Here is a 17974-nt window from a genome sequence, read left to right on the forward strand (position 1 = left end):
GGCGAAAACCCGAGAGCTGTCCTATCAACAAGTTCACCTTCACCAGGATCCACGCGCTGCCCCGAGCACGGGTCTGCGCGAAGAGGCCCGCTTTGGGGCGTGGAGAGATGTTCTCATTCGGCTGGGGTCTCTGTGACCGCAACCAAAGGGGACCTCGGTAAAAGTAAGCTCCGGGTTTGTTTGTCTCTCACCCTTAATTTAGAGTTTAACCCAACTCCACTATTGGCCTTGAAAAACACGGGAGCGACCACAGTGAACACGACGCACGTGGCTCCTTCCCTTTCATACATTTATTCCTACTTATTCTGTGGAAATTTGCCTCCCTATTCGCCATAGTTTATCTTTTCTTATATCTTCGTTTCCAAACTAAATAGCGCTGACCCGAGCACACCCCTCTCCCGCGCCAGCCGGCGATGCTCCGCGGCGGTCAGTCCGGTGCGTCGCGCGTCGTGCGGGGCTTGGAATAGAAACGCGCGTGGGGATGAGGACCGATCCGCGGCCGCCAGCTCCGCCTCCCCCGCCCTGTTCTCCAAACCGATTCTTCGGAGGTTCAGTTTTTCATAATTAAGACTAAGGAGCGGTTAAAAAACAGAAGTACTTTTTCCTGGAAACGAGCGGTCTTAATTTGCAGCTTTTATTGGCAAACCTGGCTGCCAGTAAATACATTCCTTGGCATCTCCCAGAATGTAAATTACTTGATGAGGAGGCCTTGCTTTTTCTGTAACATGCACATCAATTAAAGGGGCCGCTAGGAAGGAATGTGGCCGGTGGCTGCAAGCCTCCTAGGTCATCTAGGGTCCCGGGAACAAAAGCGCCCAGGCCTGTGCCTGGGTGTCCCAGCCGGTCCCTCCAAGGGGCTTCCCGACCGGACTCTTCCCGCCGGGGGGCTGGTTAGGTTGCAGGGTGCGAAGGCCAGGAGCCAGGCGGGGCCCTCCGGCGGCGAGGCCTCCCCCGAGTCCCCTTCCTCAGAGCCCCCTCCCGGGGGCCGCTCGGAGGGGCTGGACCGGCGGGAGGTGGGGCGTCGGGTCGCACACAGGCGGCCGCAGACGGCAGGGGGCGCTCGGGGCGCGTGCAGGGCCGGCCGGGGCCGGAGCCCACCGCGGCGCTCGGGTTGGCCGGGGACCTGCGCCCCTGAGTTCCAGCCTCGGGGGTGGCCCTACGGCTCCCCTGCTTCCCCTCCCGGCGCTCACGGGGGCGAGGCGGGAAGCCTGCGGGGGCCACCGGGCCGCGCTCCCAGGTGCAGAGGCACGCGAGGACCCGGGAGGCAGGCGGGACGGAGCCAGGTGCCGGCGGCCCCGGCCGGGGGCCCCGCGGCCGCCCCAGGGCCTGGGGGGAAGGCCAGCCTCTCCCTACGCGCACGGACTGGGCGGGCGGCGCGTCCCAGCGCCCGGGGCGTCCGACCTCAGGCTCCTCAGGCCGCTTCTGGGCGGGAGGGGGCACAGCCCCGCGCATGGGGCCCCTGTGCTGGGCTAGAGAGCCGGAAGCCTGCCGCCCGCGGGACCAGGCCCCGCCGCCGCAAGGTGCGGCCGACCCCTCCCCGCCCGTGGGGGCCGGCCTGTCTGCGGGTCTGTACGCGCACCAAGGCCTTTCCTCCGACACCCGGAGCCCACGCGTGGATGCAGAAGGCGCCCTCGCGCCGCATCCGGCGATGCCCGCACCGCGCACCCCGGGGCCCCGCGGGTCGTCGGCCACGCCCGGGATGTGCCCCAGTCATGGAAGCTGGAGTGGCGGGGCCTCTCCCCTTCCAGGCCAGGCTGGCTGCGCCCCAGTCTAATGGGGACCCGGATGGGAAGAAACCGAGGCGCGCGACTAGTCCTTTATGTTCATCCACCCTTAACAAATTTTATTTTTGTCCTTGACGGTTAACGACAGGGGACAGTTCGCATCTGCATCTAACTCTTCCTGGACAAAGGAAGCCCCAGCCATGCGTAGCCAGGCACCGAGGTTAAAGCTTCCCGCGAGTCCTGTAGCCCTTTCTTGGTGCTCAGCTCGCGCTGGGTCCCAGAAACGCTCTGGGAGACCGGGCTTTCCTGCAGAAGGGCGACAGGTGGTCCGACCAGGGGGACCCCGAGCAGGTGCTGGCACACGCCCTCCCGTGAGAGTAATTAGTGGGACAGCCCGTCGTGGGGACTTGGGGGGCATTAAATTACCCCATCCTATAAACTTCCTGTGGAGGCTGCCCTTAGGAGGGCAACTGTACAATTCGTTCAATCATGGACATCACTTTGTCTTTAAAACAATCAAAAAACAAACGCTCTTTTCATTTATCGTAGGAATTATTTTTCTCCTAAGGAGGGGGCTGAATCAGGAAGACTGCATTAACAGAACCTGTACTCAGAAACCCCCCAGCTAAGAGAGAAGTCGATCTGCCCGGAGTCTTGGCCACTCCGACGTGGGGTCCCTGTCCCTCCCTCCGCGGATGACCAGCACTTCCTGCCCTGCGGAGGGTTTGATAACGAAAAACGGCCACTGACACCCGCGTATCGTCTCCCACCCTAGGGCTTCAGGTCTTCGTAAACGACGCCACGTGGAGAACTTCGACAAAAACCTTAATAGCTCAAAGACACCTCGAAACAGACGTGGCTACAAATGCTTGCGACTTCAGTCTAGCGGGGAGCCTTCAGGTCGCACTGTCAGATACCACGCGTCTCCCGACAGCGAAGGGCGAGGGGGTGGGAAGGCTGCGGGCCTGCAGATCCCCCCCCGCCCCCCGGCTGCCCCGTCTAAAGGGGCGGCCCGCCTTTCTGGACTCCCAAAGCTCCCGGTCAGACCGGCCCTAACCCCCCGACAGGCCAGCTTCCCGAGCCTAGAGCCGGGGCGCGGATAAGCCCGGACTGCGGGCGGTGAGGGCCTGCGGGTGTCCGAGGAGAGTCGCTGGCCAGGGCTGGGGGAACGCTGGAAAGTTCCCGAGGTGTCTCTGAACAGGAGGGCAATCCTTGCACCTTGGGCTGGGCTCACCGCCCCTCCGGAACCGCTTTCTGGACTCGCGGGGCCCCCTCCCCAACTCCTATCCCGTTTTTTCTTGAACTGAAAAGAAAAAGAGCTCCTCCGCCGCTGGTGGCCAGCTTAAGGCACCACCCCTCCCCCTCTTCCCGTGGTGTCACCAGGCCGCGAATCGGGCATTTCCTGGACTGCTCGCCACCTCTCCCTTCCTGGTGCTTTTCCAGCTAAGGCCCCGGAGGCCTGTTTTGCGTATCGCTGTGACGTCACGCCCCTCCCCAGAGCTGAGACCCCTCGGGGGCCCCGGGAATTGTGACCCCGGCTGGCGGGTCAGGGAGGGGACGGGGCGGAGAGGGCAAGCGACAGTGCCACCAAACATCCATTACCGCTGTCGCCTGCGGGACCTTCAGGCCGCAGCCGCGAGGTGTCAGAAAAGCAGCCGAAGGCTTCCTTTGGGGGCATTTCTGACAATTGATTTAAGGGTTGCGGGGAGATAGTGATTGAACCACTCGCGGAGCAGCAGAAGGGGGCATCAGAAACTCCAACCTGAAAATAAAAACCGTAACCTACTCCCCAAAGACTTCATTTCTGCGCCTTCATGTTCAAATAACACCACCGACAACAATAATAACATAAGTCGAGTACTTGAAATACAATCAAGCCGTTTAGTGGAGGTTTGCTTCCGAGGAAGCTTATAAAACACAAACGCAAAGATCTTTTCCTGGCGAATATCCTGAGCTCGACCAGGAGAAAGATGATCTTCGTAAACTGCACCCCGCCTTTTTCCCGCGCGCCAGACACTCATTTCACAACGGCCACTTTTACACCCGAAGCGGGGCCCAGCACAGCCGGCTGTCGGATTTGCAGTTTACTAAGGAGCCCTTTCCACCTCTCGGGCCACGGAGCCGGGAGCAGGGGAGGACGCGCGGGGACCGGGGCAGCGCGGCACCACGTCTCGCACACGAGCCGGGCGCGGCCCGTGCTGGGAAAACGGCCGAGTCGCCATCGCCGCTAGGTGCCCGCGCACCGTGAGCGGTGGAGACGCGGTTCAAAGGCCGAAGTCGCCAAATGCCGAGGCGTTCGCGGCGACCACTGACTTCCTTAGCCTCCAGGCTGAAGCCGGGGAGCCCACAAGGCCTCGACCAAAGGGGCAGATTCCGTCCGGGTGTGGGGCGGGTGCTGGACACGAATGCACTTTTCGTGTCGCGGGGCTTCTCCCCCCTCCCTTCCCCCACAAGTGTTTAGGAGTCTCCGGACGGTAAATCAGTGTTTTCCTCCAGCCGCGGAGACGGGGCCTTGCGGACGCCCAGGAAAGGAGGCTGGAGCGGCCCAGGCGCGGAGCAGGCCAGGCAGCGCCTGGGAGCCAGGCTTCCGGGCACCCGGGTGGCTCAGAAAGAGCGGGTCCTCGCGTCTCTCCATGTCAGGGTCCACTCCGAAATGCAACATTTAAAAACTGCACAGGCCCGCGCCCTAACTCCTAAACTGCAGCTGTAGCTCAAATTGTGCAGAGGAGGAAGCCGGATTCAAGCCGGGAAGCCAAAAGGGTTCCCAACACGTCCTCGCAGTTAAAGATTGTCAGGAACTGGAGGGTGGAGGTGTGAGATGCGCCACGCTGCTCATCTTCACAGCCCCTAGACGCGCCAGTTCCTCCAGCTCGCAGGAAAGGGCCCGGAGGGGCAGTTCCAGATTTGCCCAAGTGCAGAAGCGCGCTGCAGGGGAGGAGGCCCATCTCCTTCCTGCCCGTGGTTTCTCTCCCTTTCCTTCTTCTTCCCATTCCATCCCAGACACCCCCGGAAACTGCAAGTCTCAGGCGCCTGCACAGGGATTAGCCTCTGTGCTCACCCCCAGGACCCTCGAACCGCCCTGCAGGTGCGATTCCGAACGTTCCCCCAACCACACCCGTTATCTCTGCGAGCTGGTAGCCACGCGCGTGCAGAGAAGAAGGTGGGACGTATTGACTTGCTTCTTGTCATCACACCTGCTATTGTCACTGAGCCCGCAGGCTGACCCCTGCTCTGAGCCGAAAGGTGCCGGACTCGACAAGAGGGGGCAGTCGCGGCGAATCCCGAAGAGGAATTCGGGGTAGCCTCCAGGCTCCAGCAGCGCGCGCCGAAGACACCCCCGCCGCCAACCACGGCCTCAAGCTCCTGGCAAGGCCCCATATCCCCCTCCCTTATTTCTACTAGGGAGGGGTCGCGGGGACGGTGAGGTGGGGGCAACAACTCCACCCCCACCGGGAACGGAGCTCGGCTGTGACTGAGCCCTTAAAAGAGTGCCCTTTATAACCCAGCTCAGGACTGGAGAACTTCCAGGTGGGGAAAACTGGAGACCTCTGGGAGCCCGGGAGCCTGGCGATCGGGGAAGGGAGGGGAAGGGAAGGGAGGGGAGGGGAGGGGAAGGGAAGGGAGGGGAGGGGAGGGGAGGGGAGGGGAGGGGGGAGGGGAGGGGGAGGGGAGGGGGAGGGGAGGGGGGAGGGAGGGAAGGGGGGAGGGGAGGGAAGGGAGGGAGGGGAGGGGAGGGGAGGGGAGGGGGGAGGGGAGGGGGAGGGGAGGGGGGAGGGAGGGAGGGGGAGGGGAGGGGAGGGAAGGGGGGAGGGGAGGGAAGGGGGGGAGGGGAGGGAGGAAGGGAGGGGGGAGGGGAGGGAGGGAGGGAGGGGAGGCCAGGGAAATCCCGGTGCTGGAGTTAGCCAGGCCGGCCAAGGAATGGGAGAGAGCCAGCGCGAGTTGGGGCCCGAGGACGCGGTGACATCTGGGAGCAGCGGACGGAGGAAGGGTCTGCGGGGGGCCCGGAGGACCCGGCAAGTCTGCGGGAACAATGGACGTCCAGCGGAGGGCCCGTGGTGGGGGACAGGGCCTGGCGCGGGCGGCGGGGCCCGGGGGCGCACGGCTGCGGGCGCGGCCGGGGCGCCAGCGGGGGCGCACGCAGGGGCGCGGGCCGGGGCGCCGGCGGGGTCGCACGCAGGGGCGCGGGCCGGCGCGCGTGTGGTCAGCCCCGCGGTCCTCCGCGGCGGGGCGCGGGCCCGCGCGGCTCGGCCTCCGGCTCCTTCGGAGGCGTTCCCGCCTCCCATTGGCTGCCGCCGCCGTGATGGGGCGGGGCTCCGCTGCCCGGAAAAAATGTAACTGCGTAAAAAAGTCCTCGCCTGGGTGACGGATGCTCAAAAGTTCAGAAGTTTTCCCAATGCTTCCTTAAGCGGCCGGCGCGCGAGAGACTGAAAAAAAGGTGACGCGGGCCCGGGCAGGCAGCCGGCGCGCTGCCCCCCGCCCTGGTTATCTGGCCGCCTTCGCCGGCGGCTGGGGCAGAGCCTCCTGGAAGCGCAGGCGGCGCGGCGAGCCGGACGTCTGCTTGTTTTCTAGTTCGGGCTCCTTTTTCCCGTTCCCGCCTGGAATCTGCCGCGCGCGTTCTAGGCCGTCGGCCGCGTCCGCGTCCGGCCCTCTCCGCCGCCCCAAGCCTCCTCGGCGGCCGGAGGCGCCCCGGAGGCGGGCAAGCGCAGGGGAGGCGGCGGCCCGGCACCAGCCCGCAGGCCCGGACTCGGACTGGGCGGCCGGCCCAGCGAGGGCGGGGGGCGGCGGCGGCGGCGGCGAGCGGGGCCATGCAGGCGCGCTACTCCGTTTCCAGCCCCAACTCCCTGGGAGTGGTGCCCTACCTCGGCGGCGAGCAGAGCTACTACCGCGCGGCGGCGGCGGCCGGGGGCGGCTACACCGCCATGCCTGCCCCCATGAGCGTGTACTCGCACCCGGCGCACGCCGAGCAGTACCCGGGCGGCATGGCCCGCGCCTACGGGCCCTACACGCCGCAGCCGCAGCCCAAGGACATGGTGAAGCCGCCCTACAGCTACATCGCGCTCATAACCATGGCGATCCAGAACGCGCCGGACAAGAAGATCACCCTGAACGGCATCTACCAGTTCATCATGGACCGCTTCCCCTTCTACCGGGACAACAAGCAGGGCTGGCAGAATAGCATCCGCCACAACCTCTCGCTCAACGAGTGCTTCGTCAAGGTGCCGCGCGACGACAAGAAGCCAGGCAAGGGCAGTTACTGGACGCTGGACCCGGACTCCTACAACATGTTCGAGAACGGCAGCTTCCTGCGGCGGCGGCGGCGCTTCAAGAAGAAGGACGCCGTGAAGGACAAGGAGGAGAAGGACCGGCTGCACCTCAAGGAGCCGCCGCCGCCGCAGCAGCAGCAGCCCGGCCGCCAGCCCGCGCCCGCGCCGCCCGAGCAGGCAGACGGCGCGGCGCCCGGAGCGCAGCCGCCGCCCGTGCGCATCCAGGACATCAAGACCGAGAACGGTACGTGCCCCTCGCCGCCCCAGCCCCTGTCCCCGGCCGCCGCCCTGGGCAGCGGCAGCGCCGGCGCCGCCGCGGTGCCCAAAATCGAAAGCCCCGACAGCAGCAGCAGCAGCCTGTCCAGCGGGGGCAGCCCCCCGGGCGGCCTGCCGGCGGCGCGGCCGCTGAGCCTGGACGGCGCGGAGCCCGGCCAGCCGCCCGCGCCCGCGCCCGCACCGCCGCACAGCCAGGGCTTCAGCGTGGACAACATCATGACGTCGCTGCGGGGGTCGCCGCAGGGCGCAGCCGCCGAGCTGGGCTCTGGCCTCCTGGCCCCGGCCGCCGCGTCCTCGCGCGCGGGCCTGGCGCCCCCGCTGGCGCTGGGCGCCTACTCGCCGGGCCAGAGCTCCCTGTACGGCTCCCCCTGCAGCCAGAGCCCCGGCGCGGGCGGCTCGGGCGGGGGCGGCGGGGCCGGGGGCGCCGGGACCTACCACTGCAATCTGCAGGCCATGAGCCTGTACGCGGCCGGGGAGCGCGGCGGCCACGTGCAAGGCGCGCCCGCGGGCGCCGGCGGCTCCTCGGTGGACGACCCCCTGCCCGACTACTCCCTGCCCCCGGCCACCAGCAGCAGCTCCTCGTCACTGGGCCACGGCGGCGGCGGCGGCGGCGGCCAGGAGGCCGGCCATCACCCTGCGGCCCACCAAGGCCGCCTGGCCTCGTGGTACCTGAACCAGGCGGGCGGGGACCTGGGCCACCTGGCGAGCGCGGCTGCGGCGGCCGCGGGCTACCCGGGCCAGCAGCAGAACTTCCACTCGGTGCGGGGGATGTTTGAGTCGCAGCGGATCGGCCTGAGCAACTCCCCGGTGAATGGGAACAGCAGCTGTCAGATGGCCTTCCCCTCCGGCCAGTCCCTGTACCGCACGTCAGGGGCCTTCGTCTACGACTGCAGCAAGTTCTGACCCCTCCGCCCTGCCCGCCTCCCAGCCGAACTGAACCGGACCCCAGAGCAGGAGCAGCCAAAAGAACCCTCGATGCAAAACCGAAACCAAAAACCCAATTTGTGAAACGTTCACCAAACCAGCGAACAGAATCTCTCCAAACTTTCAACTCACCAGCACGAAGAAGAGTATTTTCTTAAAAGATGGATTCGGAGCCACCTCCCCTTTGCCTTAACTAAATAAACAAAACCGTAAACTGTTTCGTACAGAGACAGCAGAGTCATGGTTTGTTAACGGACAGTGTTACTCCAGATAACACGTAAGTTTCTTCTTCTTTTCAGAGAGCACGCTTTCCTCCTCCTGTCCTGTCCCTTCCCCTGCCGCCTCCTGCCTTCACGTCTCACCTGTAAGATACTATTTTATCCTCTGTTGAAAGGAGGTAGGAAGGCCCCGTATATGAAAATCGCTTTCTTTTTATCCATGGACTTGTTTTAAAATGTAAATTGCAATATAGTAATTTATTTTTAATTTGTAGTTGGATGTCGTGGACCAAACGCCAGAAAGTGTTTCCAAAACCTGACGTTAAATTGCCTGAAACTTTAAATTGTGCTCTTTTTTTCATTATAAAAAGGGAAACTGTATTAATCTTATTCTATCATCTTTTCTTTCTTTTTGTTGAACATACCCATTGTTTGTTTATTAATAAATTACCATTCAGTTTGAATGAGACCTATATGTCTGGATACTTTCATACAGCCTTAATTATTATAAGAAAAAAAGATTTCAGAGATTAAAACACTAGAAATTATCAATTCTCCTCCTAAATCTCTGAAAAAAATGGAGACACCCTGTGACTATTCCTTGTCAAATTTCACATAAGAGTCTCTTTTTGTTTAGATTTTTTTTTCCTGCAGCATTTTCTGCAAAACGTACTGTATAGGCAGCTTGCTTTGTGGCTAGTAAAAAGAGATTTTCCTTAACAGATCTGAGTTGGCATATACACAAATTCATTTCCTCAGTAATGACTGAACATGATTTGGAAATTTTAAGCCCATGAATCAGCAGCGGTCTTACCGCAGTGATACCTGTGTGTGGAGAGAGGTGGCTGTGCCTCCAGATACACATATGAAGATTTGGCTTGTGTATCACATTAAAAAACCGCGACGTGTATTAGACATCCCTGTGAGCCAAATGCTGGATGATTTTCTTCCTATTAATTTCACTCCTTTTTAAGAGGAAAAAAACCCAGCTTTTAAATGTATGTATATAACTCATCCACATCTAGTCCTTCATGTCTAACGCAGAAGGATTGATTTAAAAACAAAACATGTATGGCGGGTTGGAAAGGGATATTTAATCTTTGGGAAACTATTTTAGAAGATATGTTTGTTGAACAATTATTTTTTGAAAAAGATTTAAAACAATAACAAGAAAGAAGGAGCAAAGAGCAGGGCCTTTTAGTCCAGGTGGTTTCTTTTCAATCCCATTTTTCTTGTTAATTTACAGTTAAACCTAGGGGGCAATCCGGATCGGCCCTCCCCCTTTGTAAATAACCCAGGAAATGTAATAAATTCATTATCTTAGGGGGATCTGCCCTGTCAATCAGACTTTGGGGAGATGGCGGTTTGATTACAGTCATTCAGGGCCTTTCCGTTTGTTTTCGAGATAATACAGTTTCCTGCTATCTGCCGCTCCGATCTAGAGGCAACACTTAGCAGTAATTGCTGTTGCTTGTTGTCAAAATTTGATCATTGTTAAAGGATTGCTGCAAATAAATACACTCTACTTCCAGTCAAAAAGTGCTTTACGTGGCCTCTGATTTGCTGGGTCCCTGGCTCAGAGTCGCAGCCCAGCGGCCGGGGAGGCGCGCAGTGCGCGGCGTCTCCCGGGGCAGGCGGCCGGGGCAGGCGGCCGGGACCGGCCTTCCCGCCGCGCGACCCGCTCCGATTCGCAGCCCTGGGCCTGGGCGGCCTCGCGCTTCCCAGGGCCTCCACCCCACCCCTTTGGGTGGTGAAGGGGAAAAATCTGAGGACAAATCTCGTCGTTCCCGCGTCGGCCCATTCGTGGGAGCCGAGCGCGGAGCGGGGCGGGCGGACAAAGGGACCGTGGTCGGAGCGGGGCTGTCCGGGCGCGGAAGGGAAGCGGACGCAGGTGACCGGCGGCCCTGTCCCCTCAGACGGGCACCGCTCCCCCCCGCCACACCCCACGAGGCGGGCAGCGCGGGCAGCGGGAGCCTGACCTTTCCGGCGTGGCTGTCCACTTCTCCGAGTCGGGGACGGCGGTGTGGACCCGGACCCGCCCGGGGTTTCCGGCCGGGGTTCGTCTCCGCGGCCCCGACGCCGGCCTCTGGGACCGGACGCTCCTCGTCTAATTAGGGTAGAGACGCGTCCCGGCCGCTCGCCGCCCACGCCCTCGCCCAGTCCTCCCGGACCGGGAGGGTCGGGGCGGCCGCGCCGAGGGGAAGGTAGCCGGAGCCGGGGCGGAGGGCCGGAGGGACTCACCGCGCGTCTCAGCCGGGCGCGGGGCTCTGGCTCCGCGCCGGCTCGCCGCCTTTGTCTGGAGGACGCACGTGTGTTCGTTCGGAGCGCGGCGGGCGGAGGGGCCACGGGCGGGTCGCGCTCCCGGCGCCCGTGCGCCCTCCCCTCGCCGGCCTGACGGGCCCGGCCCGGACGACCTGCCCGGCGGCGCTGGGCCCGGGCGGCCTCCCCGCGGGCTGCGTCCTCGCGCGGCGTGCGCGGCCGGTTTGCGGAGGCCTCGGGGCACCTGGAGCGGCCGCGCGGGTGGGCGGCGGGGCCCGCGACCCCCTGCGTCCCCGCGGCCTCGGCTGCCGACCCAGGCCCGGCCCTCGGAGCGCGGGCGCCGCGGTGAGGGTGGGAGAGGGCCGGCTGGGCCCGGCGGCGCTTCCGACCCCGGCTCGTCCTTTCTGGGTCCCGAGTCCGGCGGCTGGAGAGGGAGCCGGGCGCGCGGCGCTCGACTCCTAGGAAAGGCCGGTGAGAAGCTCTGGCCGCAGCCGGGGAGTGTTTCTGCGCTCGCCGTGGGAGCCTCTTAGCAATCATTTCTGCCTTCTTCATTCCCAACGTTTGAAAGTTAGGCCTTTAAGAAATGCGTCGAGGAAGGCAAGGTGTTTGAGTTACACGTATGCAGAGAAAGTCGTTATTTCTACGCGAGTTGCCCACGTCGTTGTTCAGAAGCTGTGTTTGAGCTGAAGGGCACAAGTCCTGCTCCTTAAGCTGATTCTTAGGACACTTATGTGATGTTTTCTACTCTCAGTATATTTGCTGTGGGCTTCTTAAACCAACTTCTGCCACCTGAGCCCTGGGAAGCTGGGGCCTCCTTATTCGGAAGTGAGCACTTCTTGTACCTTAGTGCTTTGCACTTTTGATTTGTACCTTTTTCATAACAAGGATAATTTTGCTGTAAAATATTCTAAGAAGAACTCCTTGATACTTTAACAAATAGCACCGTTTGAAATTAGCCTGGGACACCAGGTGGGACCCAGCGGGGAACTTGGCTCATTTGGGAGTCAGCCTCTGTAGAGAGTTTTAGGGGAATAAGGACTTTTGTCCTGCGTGTGACAGTGGGCACTCCTTAGCAGTTTTTACCATGAGCAGGTAAACGTCAGCGCGCCACACGCCATACACAAGCTTGCATTTGGGGTATTGTACGCGTGGTGGGCACTGTTCTCCAGGGTTTTGTGTTGGCAGCCCCTTTCCACCAGACTGCATGCAGACAAGCACACACTTTACAATTTATCATGCCATGCAGTTTGTGTCATTAATAATAGACATTTTCAGGGGAATAAGGCTCAATTGTGCTGGTGGGCCGTAAGCCCTTGGCTGTTTCCTGCGGGGTCAGAAACAGGGTCAGGAAATAAGAGTGCCTTACAGCCCTATGGCTCCCCCGAACTTTGATAGGTGGAAGAGAGACATAGGACCTTTTCTCTCAGCCCTGTTCCCTCTGGAGGGATCCTGGTTTTTTAAGGTGGAGAGCCATTAGTTTTGTTGTTAATGGTACAAAACCCCAGAGAGGCCTGGACCCTGTGCTGGTCCGGGCTGCCCGGCCAGGCTGCCCAGGAGGGACAGGAGGCATCCCTAACGGATCCAGGCCCTGACTCCCTTAGCAGGGTTGTCCCCTGCAGTTGGTGGCAGTTGGAGTGACAGTTTCTACCCCACCCCACATCTTGGAGCTTCTGGAGAGGGGCTCCATTTGCTTCTGAGCCCAGTTCCCACCGCGGGGTCCGGCCTGGTGTCTCGATGCCATCTCTTTGGACTCCTGTCGACTCGTTTTGTAGAGCCATTAGCCCTTCCCACCCGGTCGTAAACAAATGTCGCTTTAGGGGCAAGATTGATGGTGGCCATGTAATGAAGCTGGCCAGGCGGGACCGAGCCGACTCTGCGTGAGCGGCTCCTCAGCCAGGCAGGGAGCTCTGGGGGGAGTCGGGGAGAAAAGGGACCAAGAGACTGTCAGAGTGTTCACCCCAGGAGTTGTGGGGGCAGCAGAGCAGAGGCCCGAGGCTCCAGGCGGCACAGCCCGACGGCTTCAGGCAGTGGCCACTGCGAAAAAGCCCGCTGAAGGGTGCCAGGGGCCGAAACGCCAGTTTCAAAACCCCCCACTCTTCTGAAAGCTCCTATTTCAATTGAGGAGGCCCAGAGGTCCCTGGCAAAGAGCTTTTTATTAGTGGCCCTTCGGTGGCACCTGAACACAGTCCTCCTTTGCTGTTGGGCCGCGTCGGCCGCTGGAACCTGGTGGCCCGCTGCCCCTGTGCTCCACGTCCCCGCGTTTGACTGTGAATCCATCATCAGCACTAAGTTCTAAGTGTCTCTGTGTCTCTGCCCCCCGCCCCCCTTTCTGTTCTCTCCTTCTCCCACCCTCTTCCTCCCAGGCCCCCACAGAAGGCCTTGGGGCCGAAGCCCCTCTAGGACGTCCCCGCGCCAGCCTGGACCGCCTCCCGAGGGGCGCGTGCCCACCGTGCATAGGGCCCAGGCCGGATGCGGCAGCCGGAGCGCGCACTCAGGCCCCAGACAGACCAGGACAGACCGGGCCACACGGAGCGGGACTGGCAGGTTTCAGGTCCGAGCCCGGGTGGGAAAGGGGCAATCCTAATGCAAGGAATTCCAGCTCCAAAATCCATTCAGGAGAATGAAAGCCGCTTCTCCACGATGTTCTCCACGGGATTAGGAGTGGAAAATTGAGCAAAATGGACCATGTCCGCCTTATTGGAAACCAAAATATGGTGTAGGGAGCATAAGGGCAACCTAGGACCTTTGCTGTGCCCTTTCCTATCTTACCCTGGCTCCAAAGAAGCCCTCTGCCTTACATTATCTTGTTGTTGTTGACTTTTTTCCCTCACTGATTTCAAATTTGCAGCATATTGAGCATATTAGAGGGGATACTGTACGATCTGGGATTTCCTTGCCTTGAGGCCCGGGCGTCTTCAGACAGGAGAGAAAGGTGGGGCTCCCAGAGGAGACACAGGACAGGGGAGGCCGGTCCAGCGGTCCTGAGAGAGGGCCTGGCGATCATACCTGCTCAGAGTGGTCGGCTGGTGACCCTGCAGGATTCAGGGGTGCTTCCCCAGGCCTCTCACTTTTCCACGTGGCACCTCCCTCTCTTCTACCAAAGAGCATCTTCTCTCTCTGGTTTGCCTTTGGGTTTCTCCGAGCCACTGGCTGTCCCCTTCCCCTAGCCATCCCTCACGTCACTCCCAGGAAGGACCCTGGGTGGGCTGCTCCTTTGCCCCCGAAGTCAACACAGCTTGGTGCTACTTGGGTGGCCCTGGGAGTGCAGTTTGCGAACCCAGGGAGTGAGCATCAGGCAGGCGGCCAAAGCCGGGCGGCGGGGCGTCTGCACTGACCTGGGTGGTGGGACCCCAGGCGTGGCCTAGGAAGCAGAGGAGGACCTCTCCAGGGGCTCCACCGGGGCTCAGGACTGGAGGTTGGGGGACGAAGGGGTTTGTTGTAGGGCTTTGGGGATGAGCTAGATCAGAGATGGGAGAGGGAGAGAGAGAGGAGACAGACACCTTCCCTCCTCCGTTACCTACCCCAGGGAAAAGGCAGGAAAACCAACACATTTAGCGCCATTAACTCTTAAGGCCTCTGCATTTCCTTCAGTATAAAAGCAGGTCATTGGGCCCGGAGGCTGTGCTGGGTCTCCTTAATAGCTACAGATGTGCAAACCAGACAGGAGAGGGGACCATGTGCTTAGGCGGCAGCGATCGGATTCTTAAAAATCTGCGACTGGAGGAAAAACGAGAACTCTGTCCTCTGAGTTGAGCGAGCTCGGCGTCCCCCGTGGCGCACCGGGTCCCTGAGACCGCGGAGGCCACACCCGAGCCCGGTGCGCAGCGCCTGGGTCCAGCCCCGGTTGGAGCCGCCCCGGGGCCTTCCGTGCGGTCCCGAAGAGGATTTTTATCATTGTCACCCCGCAGGACACATGGGGACAGCGGCCGGGCCTCGCAGCTGGCCGATCGGGTCCCGGCGAGAGGAGGCGGAGGGGCCGTCGGGAAGAACACAGGAGGCCCCACCGCGGCTCCCACGGCCCGGGCTGACTGGGTGCCAGACATTCCCGGAGGGACCTCGGCCCTGGGGCCCCGCGGGAGCTTCCTGCGCGGAGCCTCGGGAAGTGCCGAGCAGTGGTTTCCAGTGTTTAGTGACCGAGAACCAGCCCAACGCAGCTCGGCTTTGCGGGCCGGTTCCCGGGTGGGTCGGTGGAGCCGGGGCCGCGGGGCGCCGTCGGGGAGAGGCGGCGCGACGGGAAGGCCTAGCCGGATGGCCCTTGCCTGGAGGCTTCCTCGCCATTAAAAGCCAAACTCCAGCCGAGGTCCTGCCCCCTTCCAAATAGACACTTACGCGCCCGAGCCGCCGCTCCAGCTCCAGTCGGGCCTCGCGGCCGGCCCGGGCCCAGCGCCTCCCGTCGGAGCGGGCGTCGCCAGAACCCCTGCTGCGGCCGCCTCCCCCGGCTCACCCACCCTCCTGTTGGGAGTCAGGCCTTCTGAGCGCTGTCTCCTCGCGCGCCCTGGGCGCACCGGCGCCTGGGCGAGGCCGAGGCTGAGCCGTGTGGGACTTTATGCTTCTTAACTGCAGCTCTCTGTCGCGTCTTAGCCCGCGCTCGGGCTCAGGGCGCCGGGACACGTGCGCGGGGTCCCGCTGCCAGGGCTGGGGGAGGGGCGCGCGGCCGGCGCATGCGCCTGCATGGTCCCCTTGCGGTCCTTGTCCTGGGATCCGGGCCCCTCGGTGAGGCCGCGGCTCGGAAGCGGTGGGTGGCGGAGCCGGGGGCCCCGCATCCGCGTCGGGGCTTCTCCTAGCTGTGGCTTCCGCGCCGGGAGCCCCAGTCCCCGAATCTAGAGATCAAAGGGGGCGTCCGCTGCGTGCGACCCCTGACCCTGGAGGCAGGGCGGGAACCGGGGTCTGGGGTCAGGCCGCGGTCGTCGGCCTCCCAGCTGGGACGCTCCAGCGGAGGAAAAGGGTGAGGGTGGGTGGTGCTCGGAACGGGGCCTGCGGATGGCCTCCTGCTGCCGGTGGGACAACCCGTCGCGGGCCTCGCGGGCCGCGACCGGAAACGGCTGGAGAGGCACTCTCGGGCTAATCGCGGTGGCACAGCCCGCGGGTGTGCGCGGGCGGCCTGGCCTCGGGGCAGCGGCGCCAGACCCTGGGGAAGGGGACACTGGACGGTGGGGTAGGACCCAGAGCGGCTGTGTGGCCCGGCTGTCGCTGCTGTGCGTGAAAAATTAAAGCTCGCCATTTTTGGAGAGGTGCGGGGTGGCATGTTGGGGCGTGGAGCTGTTTGAAAGAGCCGTGTCCACACACACACACACACACAAACACACACACACACACACACACACACACACACACACACACGATTTTTGGGTAAATCTCCCGGCTCCTCCACCCCCATCCCCCCAACGCCATCCAGGGACCCGCCCGGCTGCGGGTTGTGAAAAACAGTCGACTTGTGAACTTGGACTTACTGGCACACATCTTAAAACTCAGAGTACCCGGCTGGGATTCCCAGTACACACAAGGTGCCTGGGGTGCTTTGAGGCTTTTTCTTGGGCTTCAAAAGTTATTTGTAAACAGTGTATCTATGGCTATTTTGAAACGAAATTTTGAGATGTTGCCTCCTGCAATGAGCTTTAATAACGAAGGTCTCATTCCCCAGCAGCCAACCAACCGACCAACCGACCTGGGTTTCTGCGCATTTTGGGGGTTGGTGTTGGTACAGGCGATTAAGGGAGACTGAGAGGAACCTGCAGCAGTGTCTGTACTGGTTTCCTGGCGCAGTCACAGACCTGGAATCCAGTTTCCGAAGGCGCCGTCTTGCGTGGAGGTTACCCTCAAAGCACTTGAGCCCCGCCCTCAAAGGGCGGCAGCCTGCACTGCCCACGTTCGCCCCTGCAAGCTGTAGAAGTGGGTCAGGTTTTCAGGGCTGGGCCCCAGTCTCTCCTCCAGCAGGCAGCACACAGCCCACCACCAACTGGCAGGCAGGTGTGACGCAAGCTGCGGCCCCCGCTGCCCAGGTACCCACGTGCCGTGCTGCCCACGTAGGGCACAAGCGTGGGGCCTCACTGCTTCGCTCTCATATTTGAGTGTAAAGTTTCACTTTCTTAGCTTTTACTTAAAAGAAATCAAGGTGGAAGATATTTTATCACATCTAAAATGAACAGTCAAAGCTGGCAGAGCAGGGAAAAAGGGGAAAAAGTTCGCTGAAATTGAAGTGAGATTTGAGGTAGAAGAAACACTTTAGTAAGAATTGTCTTCAAGGATGTCCAAATGAAATTCACGGCCCAGAAAGAAAGCACAGAAATAAGCAAATCTGTTCTCTTTTCCTCCTTTTAAGCACACACACAGGGAGGCCAGGAAGCCAAATCACCCCTCACCCACCATCGAAGGTGCAGGAATAGAGAGAAGGTTGCAACGAAAAATACTTCTTGTGTCCTTCAGACCCGCTGCTCCAGGCCATTCTGAGAATAATTTAACACCAAGGCACCACTGGAGCCCCATTAACCCCCTGCCTGGACCCTCTCCAGTCCTCACTGAGGAGCCTTTGGGTGACAAGCCACGGAGTACCGGAGCCCGGGTGTGGGATGAAGTTGGGGGCTCGGGGTCAGAGGAAGAGGAGGAGGGGTGCCTTCCATTGGGTCAAGGCTAAGAGGAATGTGTGTGAATGTGTTTATTTGTGAGCCTTGTGTTTGTGACGGCGGGTTTGCTTTGTGTCTCCAAGTGTCTGTAAGTGACGCTGTGTAAGATGGCATGCTTGTAGGTGTGTATTTGTAAGTGTTTGCATGTATGTGAATCTGTGTGTGATTGTGTGTATGTGAGTTTGTGTGTGCCCACCAGCCCCCAGCCCTGGAGGCCCCGCCTTCCAGGGACCATCTGTTTCCAATTAGCAGCATCACGATTGGGAGAAGGCCTGTCCTGGGGCAGCTCCCGAGCCCCGGGTGGGCCAGCTCAGGCCCCCAGTTCTGCTCCATCGGAGCCCAGGCCGCCCCGGCCAGCATGCTTTCACAGCAACTGGGGCAGCCACACAAAGAGCCCTCTTTCCTGCCACCGGCTGCTGGAGCCTGGGTCCCCCCCAGATCATAAACCTGCCCATGAAGACATTCACAAATAGTTCAGCTGCACTCACACAAGCATGTGCAAAGGCTGGAATTCCATTTGCTGTGAAGTTCTATTTTATATTCCTTGGAGGGGGAGTGAGGGGGAGAGGAGTCCTGACCTAATTTGTTCTGGGGCGAAATATGGTATTTCACGCAGAGGTTTCCACCTGTACACAAACCCTTGCTTAATGCTGGTGGATTCCACACGCGTGTGTCCACCTGCCTGAACC

The 17974-nt window shown here is 61.4% G+C and overlaps 1 protein-coding gene across 1 annotated transcript; it reads left to right on the plus strand.

The window, feature by feature from the left end:
* Positions 1 to 6101: 6101 nt before the first annotated feature.
* FOXC1 (forkhead box C1) lies at positions 6102 to 9907 on the plus strand. Its single transcript, XM_060109744.1, has one exon. The coding sequence runs from the start codon at positions 6530 to 6532 to the stop codon at positions 8165 to 8167; it is 1638 nt and encodes a 545-aa protein (XP_059965727.1). The 5' UTR covers positions 6102 to 6529; the 3' UTR covers positions 8168 to 9907.
* Positions 9908 to 17974: the final 8067 nt, after the last annotated feature.

This window comes from Mesoplodon densirostris, chromosome 10, assembly GCF_025265405.1.
Source record: "Mesoplodon densirostris isolate mMesDen1 chromosome 10, mMesDen1 primary haplotype, whole genome shotgun sequence".
Lineage (NCBI taxonomy): Eukaryota > Metazoa > Chordata > Mammalia > Artiodactyla > Ziphiidae > Mesoplodon > Mesoplodon densirostris.

Excerpts from the sequence above, each read along its gene's own strand:
- FOXC1 (XM_060109744.1), top strand. The coding sequence starts at position 6,530 with ATGCAGGCGCGCTACTCCGTTTCCAGCCCCAACTCCCTGGGAGTGGTG.